The sequence below is a fragment of the Taudactylus pleione genome, unplaced genomic scaffold (genome assembly GCF_031769625.1).
Source record: "Taudactylus pleione unplaced genomic scaffold, aTauple2 ptg000355l, whole genome shotgun sequence".
NCBI lineage: Eukaryota > Metazoa > Chordata > Amphibia > Anura > Myobatrachidae > Taudactylus > Taudactylus pleione.
In genome coordinates, this window is record NW_028284756.1 from 1599235 (window position 1) to 1612143 (window position 12909).

General features: G+C 40.6%; 1 protein-coding gene across 5 annotated transcripts in view; it reads right to left on the minus strand.

Moving 5' to 3' along the window:
• The window catches only part of PCDH1 (protocadherin 1), a 161972-nt gene that overhangs the window by 104764 nt on the left and 44299 nt on the right, over positions 1-12909 (minus strand). For 4 of the 5 annotated variants that reach the window (XM_088444352.1, XM_088444353.1, XM_088444356.1 and 1 more), the window contains exon 4: positions 4187-4225. The exons of the other annotated variant lie outside the window; for it this stretch is intronic. In XM_088444352.1, the coding sequence (XP_088300478.1) occupies positions 4187-4225 (39 nt within the window). The remainder of the gene's footprint in view (positions 1-4186; positions 4226-12909) is intronic. 5 annotated transcript variants of the gene reach the window in all.

Below are 12909 nucleotides of genomic sequence, written 5' to 3' on the forward strand. Positions count from 1 at the left end.
CACAGACTTCTAAATGGGAAAACCCAGGATACAATTTTACAGACGATTGGCAATTCTGCCTCTGTATTTTCTCTGGTCTTGTCTGTGTTAAGATAAATCAGTTACATCAAGTGCGCACACACACACACACACACACACAGACAGACACAACTGGCCTCTCAGAGGAATCGCTGGCATATGGAGGAAGCGCTTGTATACAAGGAGAGCGAGAAAAGAATTCCAGGGAAGACGGCAACAAATTAAAAGGGTGAGAAAAAAAATAAAAAATGTTCAACAAGACACAATGCAACAAAAGAGAAAAAAAATGTTTTTAAAAAAAAATTAAAAAATTGCAAGTGAAGAAGAGATCCAATATCTCAACAAAATAAGGCGGAAATGAGCACTAGTCAAAAGATCATGGTAGCAACAAAAAATAATGAGAGAACTCTAATCCGGAAGGAAAGAGGCCGCAAGGTATAAATATCAAACATCTCAAACATGTCATCTTTCTACAGGCAAAACACACCTAGAAAGAGAAAAAAAACAAAGCAGGTACTGTGTGTACAGGATTCAGTGTCACACCACTGCGAGCCTTCAACTTAACCCATTGCATGATAGACAATCCTGGGACCAGGCACTGAGTACTGTAACCCTACTGTATCACTCATTTGAAAGATTAAACCTGACTCCGTTTTGCTTTCGTAAAAGTCTCTGGTTAATCTCTCAGAATGTTTGATCTGCTACAAGTGCATCTTATATTTTCTAAGAGGAGTTTAGCTATGTTTGTAGTTAGATCCGCCTCATTTTCCCATGTTCTAATATTGACAACGAGGGGTATATTTACTAAAGGTTGATTTAAAATAGATGAAAATTGTGTTAGTAAATGTGTGATTCAGCCCCAGAAACAGAACATTGATGTTCATTGATTTTAAATCGATCAAAAATCAACCTAATTTAGTAAATATGCCCCTAAGGCTCCAGTTATAGCACTGGAAATATACATTTCCTAACATGTACCCTGAATACCAATAATGTTGCACTCCTCTTTCCACATACCCAGGGGAAAAAAACCTATTGATTCGCAGTTTATGCAGAATCAGTGGGTTTCCACACCTGAATCCGATTTTTCGGCGCAGGAAAAAGACTATTTAATGAAATAGCTTTTTTTCCCCACGCCGTGGGGATTTTTACCCATAATTACCCTCTTGGGAAACCCTGTGGCTAATGCAATACCCCCTTGGTTTACCAAGACACTTCAGTCTCAAAGTAGATCTATATGTAACAAAGTAAGTGAATTTCAAATTGTTGCCTGGGTACGGTCAGGGGTGAAACCCTGAACAACTCAGGAAAATAACCACATAAAGGGGGCAATTATCAGACACAACAGGGCAGGGAGGAGCTTAACCTGCAAAAGGTAAACGTACATTTTGCACGAAACTGAACATCTTCACGTAAAGTGGGCAGCTAATGGGGTAAGCCTAAAATGAGACTAATTGCAGGTGATGACCATAAAATAAGACGACTTAGATCTGTGGTAAAAAGCTTTTGTGTAAACAGTTACAGCTGGGCTTACAGGGTTCTATCAGCGTTTCTCATACTGTATCACTACATGCTATGCAGGTGCGGGTAATGGAACAAGCAGATATGCTAGTGTGCAGCTCAGTGGCTGCTTTATGATATCTTTAGTGTATTAAGTCACAGAGGGAGGGAAGAGAGCGCAGCAATAAAGGCTTTTTGTCCCTCGGTTTCCATGAGGACAGAAAGCAGCGAATTCCTCAGAATGAAGGACCTATGAACCAGGGCAGCTGTTGCTGAAGACCTGCACGCTCAGTGTTACAGCACGCCTTGTTCGAGAGACACACTAGTCGCAAAAGCTGGTGCATCCAATTTAACCCCTCTGCTACACGGGGTCCGCACAGAGCCTGCCGGAGGAACGGGCCAGGGATTATACAAAATGGACATGTCCGCTGGATTTCTTAGTGCTCAAGCACACAGGCTTTAATATCAACCATGTAACGCTTATCAACAATGCCTAGCAAACTGGCCAACGCTGGCGCTCCAAATATCATGTCATTTCAATGGTATCTGCTGCGTTCACCATCGATAACGCTCTGAAATGTAATGGGGATCTATGGTAACGCCAGTCAGAGCACTCTGTAAAGTGCATGTTAAAAAGACATTACCAAATGCACTTCGAATACCAAATGGGATATGTGGTGACCTAGGAATAAATGCAGCTAGCAGGCTATAACATTAATGTGTATACAATGTACTTAAAATGATACAATACCTTCGCCATCCTACTTAAAATCTTTCCAATTGTTTGCATTTTTGTTAATGCATTACGGGGGCGAGGTGAATAGCGCTGGGAAGTTGGTGACGGAGCTATTCAATTAACCTCGCAGTTCAGTCCGACTATAACAACTTAAGTCGGAGAATGCCAGTTCTTGCGACCTAACCTGGGTGTTTATTCGCAAGAACCAGCATTCTCAGACTAAATTGCCGGCCACGAGACTGTTAGCGCCACGCTAAGCTGGCAAACAGCCTTGCGGTCGGCACCTTAGTCGGATTTCTGCTCGCACCCTCGGGAGGGTGAAGTAAAAATCCTTTAGTCAACCCAACAGCGCGCTGAATTGAATAGCTCTGGGAACTCCTTCCCGGCGTTATCAACAGCGCGCTTAATTGAATCGTCCGCTGTAAGTGCAGTTATGAGAATCACATGTAAGCCATATACAGTACACAGCGATTGGCAACATACAGATCAATTATACATTATTAAAACTCCTCGAACACCCGATGCAACAAAAATACAACCTTTTGGCTATTGTGTTGCTTTTTGGGAGTGTTTTGGTATAGCCGGGGCCCGGGAACAGAAGGATCATAGTTACTGAAAGCTTTCAATGCGACCAATGTAGCAGGGTGAACGTACTGCATGGATAAACATATAAATTCCCCAATATAAACAAGCAACTACTAAAAATAACAGACAAGGAAATAGCAATAAAAAAAAAATATAAAGTTTTGTACATCTGTCAAAAGCTTTTTTTTAAGATTTCAATGGAAAATGACAGACCAAAAGCACTTTGAACCTTCTTCCAAGATGTCCTGCAATAAATCGCTTCCTGGTTTTCTGAAGAAATCTAGAACTTAAACCTCTCATATATAGCTAAATATAGACGCTTAAGCACATCTACTTTAATATTCTTGAAAACCACAAGCAGAAAGTGAATTTGTGCCAAAAGTTAGCCATTATCACTGAACTGGATCAGACCTCGGTAAACAAAATTTATAATTACCACCTTGACATGTACTCTGCTTTTAGGCACAGGAAGAGGTCTTAATGGAATAGGGTGCCGAACTGGCCATTTATACAGAAATGCAGATTGCAGGCATATAATTTGCTACTGGACAGTCTTAATTTTAAGTGCAATTTTATACCGGATAATGGGAATAGGCTAAAAGCAGCATCTTACAGCACAGACATTAGCAGTCATAGAAAAAGATCAAACTAAAAGTGTACCCCTCACTGATGCACTGCCGAGGCAGCCATTTTGGACCAACACTCATGAGCCTATACAGCACATTACTTCACTAGGGACCAGTAACATTACATTAAAATAGTAAAATCAAGTAACATTACATTAAACGTTAGCAACAAACTCACAGCCTATCAACTCACTAGGAATTGGTGACAAAGTGATATCATTAATACTTAAACCAATACTCATAAAAATGGCCGACTCTGCTATTGTGGGAGAGAAATGCATTAGACATTCACAAAAAAAAATAATAATAATAATCCCACTATATCACCATAGAACTAGGAAATCTACGTAGAATAGTTACACACAACATAGGCCATATTAGGCTCCAAAAGTCTAATTAAAGGTAGAAGCACCAGTTAAAGCTCCCGACACTTCCTGTTAAAACATTTGTCGGTTATTTGTTTCCTTTTATTAAATAATTATCAGGAAACCTAGAGACTGTCTCTGCAAAACATGAACACAACCATTATTGCTCTATAAAAGTACTTTCTTGTGGTTTACAAAAAACAGCTCCGACTTAATTAGAAGTTGGAAGTGAACCCATCTTCAGGAGTTGCTTTGAACTTTGGACAGCCAAAAAAAAAAAAAAAAGTAAAAAAAATCCCCAACATTATAAAAATAACACAGAAAAGCAGAGTATTGGCACACAAGGTTCAACTTACTGTCTGTTCAATTAGGAAGTCTGACAGAAGTACTCCGATCTGAAAGTTAAGTGGAGAGAATAAGAACGGGTCTTGTATGAAAATAGATTTGATACAGTGGTAGGTTTTATAAAAGCACAAATTCACACGACTGCGGCTATGGATGCAAGATAGTAAATATAAATACAAAGTTGATAGCGCCACTCGCCTACCCCGGACCAAAGAGATACACAATTGTAATATAATAATATATTTTATTTATGTTCAAGAAAAGACCACATGTCTTAATATGCAAACTCTCTCAAAGGGACTATAGATCGTACATTAATGACATATATAATGTGCAATATCATTATGTAAAAACGATCCAGTTAGCAAATACTATTATACATAATAGTTCCAATAAAATGTATGTACCTGCTATTGCCTCTATTACATGTGCAATGTCATACAGATATATTCAATATGTAAGCTAATAAGACAAGAAAATAAGAAATCAATGAAAGAATACATGCCATGTGTGAAGTAAAATAAAAAAAATAAAAAATACATAAAAAATTTATATAAATATGGAAAAATAAAACTAAATCTTAGGCCTTCTTCCACTTATCTGATGTATATGCAATTATCACTGTCATCAAAAAAGGTAAGGAAAAAAAAAAAACTCTAATTGACTCTATGGTCTTCCTTGTTTTCTAAATATAGTAAATATACATGAAAGGCTTTTTTAAATCTCCTTTAAGTGGCAGCTGTCAACAATCGGATGTATGGATAATATTCAGGATGAACTCCATTTAGGAAAACTCCACCAGAAACTTGTGTAGTTTTCAGTGGAGTATAAATAGTTGAATCAATAATCCCAAACCTATAGCTCAGTGGTCAGGGAACAGGGGTAAATTACCCCACATGGGGTAAAAATTAAATTCCTGGGGGTAATGGACGGACAGCCGGGCATGCATATGAATCATTCTATAATATAGAATGATTCATATGCATGCCCGGCTGTGCCGCCGGGAGGCTCTAAGCCAGATGTTATTACCAGCGGGCGTCCGGCTCCTTCCCTGCAGCACCGCGTTAGCCAGAGGCTGGAGTTCTATGGGACGTCTTTCCCATAGTTCCGAGGAGCAGCCGGGCGTAGAGGACGGCGGCGGATGCAGGAGCATAGCTATGGGGGCACTACTACAGGGGCATTATATGGGGGCACTACTATATGATTTCCCTCCTTTCAAATCAAGGAGGTAACATCGGTGTATCTAAAAATATTTTGGGGTAAAAGGTAAAAAAGTTCCCCGACCCCTGCTATAGCTGGTGCCCAGTGGGTTTTCATAGATCCACTAGTTGTCAATTCCCAGTCCCCCATGAACTTCCTTTTCATCTTCTGAATGTGAAGCACAGACAGTAGACATTGACGCGTGCTGAGCTTGTTTTCAGCAGGTCGAACGGGAAGCGGAGTTAGCCATTGGACTATTAGAGCTGCCAAGAACCCTGGAGCATCCAGGGAACCAAGGGCAACAGGCAGACAAGTTTGAGCTTTGCTTTAGCTGTTGCTACACCACCTAATACTAATTTTTTAGTGGGTTGCGCTATCCTTTAAGTACATTATATATTCTAGCTAGTGATAGCTCCATAACAGAGACTTCATACTAAGGCCCAATAATAGGTTTGCTTGTTCTGAATAGTGCATCTGTCATCAACACAGCGTGAAGTCAGTCATTTGAAATTGCAGATCTGTAATTAACCAATATTCATAAGAGCGCAGCCTATGAATTCACCAGTGACATCGCTGAATCATGATGGAGTGAACCGTTCAGCTCCACGGTCATGATTATTGGTTTATCAAATCGGTCACGAGATTGGAATTAAAATGTGATAACGTACAATTTCTAGCTTTGTGGGTTTGCCTTCTTGCTGTGGGAAAGAAGGAGTTAATAACCTGATCGTGAAAAGCTAACACCTCCTGAACGCTATGCATGAGAACAACATATTTGCATGGAGGCTTGGCCTACCGCCATCCATCTCTCGCTATCGGTCAATAAAACCAAAAACATTCGATTTGTCTTCTCTAACAAAATCGAAAAAAGTTCCACTGCTAGAAAGAGAAGAAAAGTACATTCTTACAAGGCTCTGACAATACATGCATAGTCCTCTACGCACAAAGTGCACTGCAGGATGCAATGTATTTCTCAAGGAAATGTATAGTTGCCTACTGCACCAAAGCTGAACATTTGTAGCAATTGGATGGGTTGCATGTATATTCTGCCCATAAGTTCACTAGGAACTAGTGACATCCGTGATTTACACTTCCCGGTGAATCGATAGGCCGCATCCTCAGGAATATTTATCTAGCCCACGAAATGCGTACCTGTGTGTGTGATGGGGTTAAGGCTTAAGGGTTAATAAAATAGTGAGACTGCAAATAAGTCTGCTGCAACTTCCCGCTAGCAATTCTGATTCGCCGTTACTTTGATTGGCTGAAGTTATGAAAGAAGCCATTATGTGTTGTGCATTGTGTCAGCCATTTTAGGACATTCACAACTGTGATCGCAATCCCAGTGAGCACATCCAATAGCAGAAACCAATGGCCATAAGGGGAAAATAAAATAGGATTTAGATGTAAAAGATTTAGATTGATAAAATATATATATATAATGTTGCACATAGCAACCAGATTCTAGCCTTGCAGATGAAGAAAAAATAAAGTTTTAGTTGATATGGGCAACGCAACATGACTTTGGGCACAATCCATTTGGGAGTAAAGTCCTGTCACAGCCTCTGGTATAGGACACCCCAGGGGAAGAATATCCAAAAAATTAAGAGCAAACGGCCAGAGAGTTAGATATATATATGTCTATAATATATCTATCTATCTATCGGGCCGTAACAAGGCAGAAATGCGCCCCTATGCCGGCCACGCCCGCTGAGTGTGTATTGTCATGATGTCAGTCACGACGTCATGCAAAGAGGCACAAAAGTACCAGTAAGTGCAGCGCTGACCAGGCATCCTGACTGCAGGGTGCCATATGATTCTAGGCCCCCTGCTAGCCGGAACCAAGGGCCAGCGATGATGCTGCCCTAAGCACACATATATACAGAGGCACAAAAGAATCACCTGGCAAACCATCTATACATATCAGGTCTGGGGTACTTTGAATAAACTGACACTTTAGCGGATACTTGGTAAAAATATACCGCAATAAATTGGTGCGTAATATAACAGAAGAGAACAAGTCTTTCATACATGGACTGCTAGCCTACAAGTACAGGTCATTTGGAATAATAGTAAATAATTTGATTATTATTTCATACCAGCCTCTGACAAGGCAAATGTTACAGGATTACATTGGTAGTAAAAAGCACGCAGTCAGCAATTTCTAAAATAATTTATTGGTAACCGACAGACAACTTTTTCAGGGATGATCCCTACACCCAGCCGGAATGCAACAGTTTGATGCTTTTGCATATAGATTTGGGCTCCCCTATGAATGTGCTATTAAATAGGGGTTTAATATACTCAAGTGGAGAACCAAATTAATGAGGACTTATAATGTGCAGCTTCTCATCCTACAGCAAACCAACTAACAATTTGGCAAATAATTGGATGTCAACCCCGACTGGGTGGGGACAAGCACCTACAACATATGTGTATTCCATTAAGGGTGTAAGTACCCACTTGAAAGCTTGAATTATCCTTGACCTATGATAACTAGAAAGTTAATACTGCGACATTAACAGATCGATAATTGAAAATATTTCTAGCTTTTTAGTACCTCTTGTTACATTCCCAATTACTAACTTTATGCTACACATACATCACCGAGACTTGTTTATCTTTGTAATTATTTATCGCTAGACATAAAATCTGGTTACAAAATATACGTAAAAGATAACTGATTTACGTTCAACTGTTTTATGGTACTGGACATTTTATTAAGGTTATTGAAATTGCCGTTAACCTATCCCATGTTGTTAATGATCTTTAGGCTGGGGTAAGGATTATTAGACACCGGCCATTATTCTCTCTGTTGCACTGTATACATAGTAATAGCAAGGCCATTAACTGTTGCTGTCCCAAAGCCTATAAAGCCGAAATAAGGATGGCGTCCACGCCCATTTGTTTTTGGGCTTCATTAGCTCAGTCATAGGATCAGTAGATTTTAAATTAAAATATTATGACCACAGCGGCCGGTTTGTTCCTCAATGGGCAACTGCTGTGTTGTTGGTTGAGCTAATATTTAGTAGGGTATAGTCCATCAAACATCACCGAGGCACGACGGAAGGTCTTGTAGTGTGGGATCTTTATATACTCTACAGGTGGCGTTGCCGCTTTCAAGTTATATTGAGAGCATTTAACAATCAATAACTTTCTTTATAGATAGCAGAGAAAACAGATTGCATAAGAAAGTCATTGTTAGTCAATAGAATGTATAGAATTCCTTTTTATTTTCCGCTGGCTGTTTATTAATTTGATGGTAGAAAAAATACTTCGGAGACCATGTTGGATCTTCGTATTGTTGCAGTTTTTCTCTCTTTTTGACTGTGAGAATGGTATTGTGTATACCTGTATATTACAGGTGCTTTTCCACTGTGATGAAGGGCTTGGTAGGCACGGAGATTCAGTTTACAAATGAACCGGTGCTCTAAACCAGTTAAAAGTGGTAAAGGCTTGTACAATAGGCCTCTAGACTAGTCTTTGTAAGCCCTATTTAAATCTGGAATATACAGTATATTTTATAGTAACCTAGATCTACCAGTTTATTAACTCGGTTTGGGCAAACAAAGTAATAAAACCGTGAACACACAGACTAAGTAGTCCAAAGACTTTGTTAAAACTCAAATTGCGCCGAATAGCCCCACGCACTTTGAGACGCCGGAGACTTTTTCACAAAATTTGCATCTGTAATGCAACAAAAGTATAATACAAGGGTACACTGGCACAGGCATTTCACGTAGCTTCTGTGTGCGACTCAGTTGCTAATCTGGCCAAAAAACGCAAGAGATATCGATACTAGCGTCCCGCACTATGATTTGCGCCAAATACAGTTATGCTTAAGCTGCAACTTTAGTACTTTTGTCACAAAGGATTTGGTATAATCTAGTATCCCTGGTACACGGTATGAAACGCTGAATGCAGCTGCAATGCTAAAGACGCGAAATTCAGGGACGTCAATGAATCGCTACCCATCAAAGTCACGCCAAGAGTGTCACGCCGTAGGACGCAAAAATAATAGATGGACGACACATCTGTACTTCTCAGTTAATATGATCATAAAAAAAGACATGCATCTGGCGAAAAAAACTAAAACATATACAAAGATTAATTCTAACGCTGTTTGGCACAGTTACTGGTGACGCCAGCCACAATTGCATTGTATTTTATGATCACTCATATGCAGTGACCATGTTACATGTTTGAGCGATTTCTCCTATTCTACAACTCCAATTAACATCATAAGTTGGATAACTCCATTACGGTGCATAAACCCATAAATTCTTCATGTAAGGCCCCATTAAGTCTAGCTGGGGTTAATCAGGGTCACCCGTTAATAGTCTAGGCCTTCAAACACATATTTTGTGGCTTCTGTGCTGTGAGCAACCTTGAAGTCTTCATTTTCCAGACATCAGTGCAGCTCCAGAAGTCTATTAAACAAAGATCCGTCGCATTAGAAGCCATTATGGTGTGGAATGGCTGTGCATTCTCACCTCATACACTGGTATTATTTATCTGTCCCAGAAGAAGGGAGGAAGAGGAGGAGGGGGGATTCATAACATGACGGGACAGAATACAGAGGCTATACTTCACCCCAGCTTTATGCTCCACAAATAGCAAAAGGGCTTAACATATTCATATTTGAAATAAAACAAACAGGGTTTTATACAATAGGTCTAAAAAAAAAGGTCTATGTGTAATTGCACCCCATATATGAGAAGGCATTTTGTATTTAGGATACATCGCTTGCCATCTCAGTCATATTTTAGTGACTAGGACCTGGGATCACCCCAATGTTGTCAAACCCACCCCTTGTCACTAGACTTGCCCCTAATGGGGGGTATCCACTAAGCGATTTAAGCAAGCGATTGCACGATAATGATGTCGTTATCGTGCAATCGCTTGCAAATCGCGCATGCATCAGGGATGTTTTGGAACGGAAGCGACCCGCGATGTGCGTGCCCGCGAGTCGCTTCCGACATCAGACATCGCCCGTACATGCAGGTTAACCTGACGATCTCGTCAGGTTTTGCATGTGCGGGGATGAGGGATGTTCACTCGTTCAGTCCTAGCACATCACTAGCTATACAAACGACAGCACGATTGCAATGTCGCAATCGTGCTATCGTTTGTATATCGCTAAGTGGATACCCCCCATAAGTCAGGGCTTCTCAAACTCGGTCCTCAAGACACACTATATGTTTGTGCACAGGTGACAATTAGTCCCTCAGACGTTTTGATTTAACCATCTGTATTGTAGCCTGGCTATCCTTGAAAGATGGACTGTTAGGGATATATTTACTAAAAGTGCAGGTTTTTAGAAGTGGAGACGTTGTCCATAGCAACCAGATTCTAGCTATTATCTTCTAGAACAGGGGTTCCCAACGATGGTCCTCAAGGCACACAAACAGTCCAGATTTCAAAGGATAGAAAACTTGAGCACAGCTGTCTTAATTATTATTAATTGATTTAACCATCTGTGCTCAAACATACAGGGAAACACTGTTCTAGAAGGCGATCTATAAATGTTAACTAGAATCTCATTGGTTGCTATGGGCAACATCTCCACTTCTAAAAACCCACACTTTAGTAAATATACCCCTTCGCGTCTTAGTATATTTAAACAATATATTACTTTCCCTTTAAGGATGACTTTTGTGCAAACATGTGATTCTGTCGCATTGTGGCTGCAGAGTACTCCGGCAGGTATTGTAAAATTCGACTCAAAAGCAGGTCACCAGTTATCTTCAATGCAGCCTACCTGTTTATCCTCCAACGTTATTATTCCAAATGCATAGATTAGCGCCAGTAAAATTTCAGCCAGTCATTCAGATGATGGATGCAGTTTTTAAACAAACATGACAACTAAAGTATATTTTAATTAATTTTAAATAAAACTTGGGAGAGAGCTGATCCCATCAGTCAACACTCCCGAGTTCATCCGGTGGCGCAGAAGCCTACGTGCCCCTTTAATTTTAATGACTGCAGCAAGCTGTGAGACTGGTACGGAACAATTGATTAAGATGTAGAAGTTTAAAGTCCAATTTGTAATTAAAAGGAGGCGTTGGAATGGGATGGTGGAGGGATGCTGCATGATTATAACGAAGTGTGACTAATTGGCATTGCCCGGGTCCCGGTGCGAAGAGAATCTATATTCTGTGTCCACACATTTGCAAGATGCATTTTAGGTCAGCCCCAAGACTGTGCACAAGTGTAGAATACGGTGCTCGCTGGCAGACATTGGCATCAAACAAAATAGCGTTGCCCTTTCCAAAGCCTTTAACATCTGCAACACTGCATCCCTACCAGCGCCAATATTATATGCTATTATGCTGGCTTGACTAAGTAGGGTTCTCCAAGATTAACCTGATGAGCGGTAAAAAGTCTTGATAATTGCACACAATCAATTTTGACTTAATAAACAAACATCAGGTATACATCAGGCGATATATTGGACGATATCTCTTTTCAACATGGATTGGAGCGATATATCGTCCAGATTGCTCAATGTGTACCCTCAATTGCATGTTTACGTGAAAAGTCAGCGGTGTCGTCACCTAATATGCGCAACATGTCAGATGGCCAAACCACGATGACGCCGCCATACAGGTGAATGTAGGATGGAAGGGTACATCGTGCGGTCATTCACCGGACCATGAAGAGCGTATGGCCACCCGAAAATTCCTTACATCATTCATCGGGTCAGCTGGGATGCACGTCGTTCTGATGTGTACCAGGTCTTAGGGGGGAGTCTGATCACACATTCTAAAGGAGGATAAGTGGAGGTGTTGTCCACAGTAACGAAACAGAAGCTAGCTATCATTTATCTAGTACCTGTTTGGATGCTATGGTCAACACCTCCACTTTAGAAGGTGCAGCATAGACAGTGTAATGGTTAGTATTACTGCCTCACAACACTGGGGTCTTGGGTTCAATTCCCACCACGGCCCTGTGTGGAATTTGTATGATCTCCCTGTGCTTTACTCCAGGTGTTTTGGTCTCTGCCCACACTCGCTATTGATGAAAAAAATAATCCCTGTGTGTGCGCGCGCGTGTGGTAGGGAAAATAGATTGTAAGCTCCACTATGAATGGACAAATATTCTCTGTAATGGGCTGTGGAAAATGTGTGCGCTATAGAACTAGTAATTGATAATAAGGTGTGGTAAATCTCCCCCTAAATACTCCAACCCTGTTGCATTCCAGCACTGCCCAAACCAACACTAAACTATTCAGTCACATATCTGTGTTCAGAACCGCTCCACGTACATTCCCCATCTGTCTATTGTATATGCTGGAAGTCTGGTCTAAGCACTCACTACTTTTTCAGTAAACCAACATTGTGAATAAACTACTGACCACAAACTGCAGGATCGTGTCCCCGTCCAGCTACAAGAGCGATGATATGGACACAGTGGAATCTGGTTCCTCTGATGCAGAGATGACGAGCTCATTAAGTGCTAATGGAATGAAGATGAATCGAGCCACTGACGGACACGAACTAGACAAGAGTGGAAAACTATAAAACCCTATTCCTTA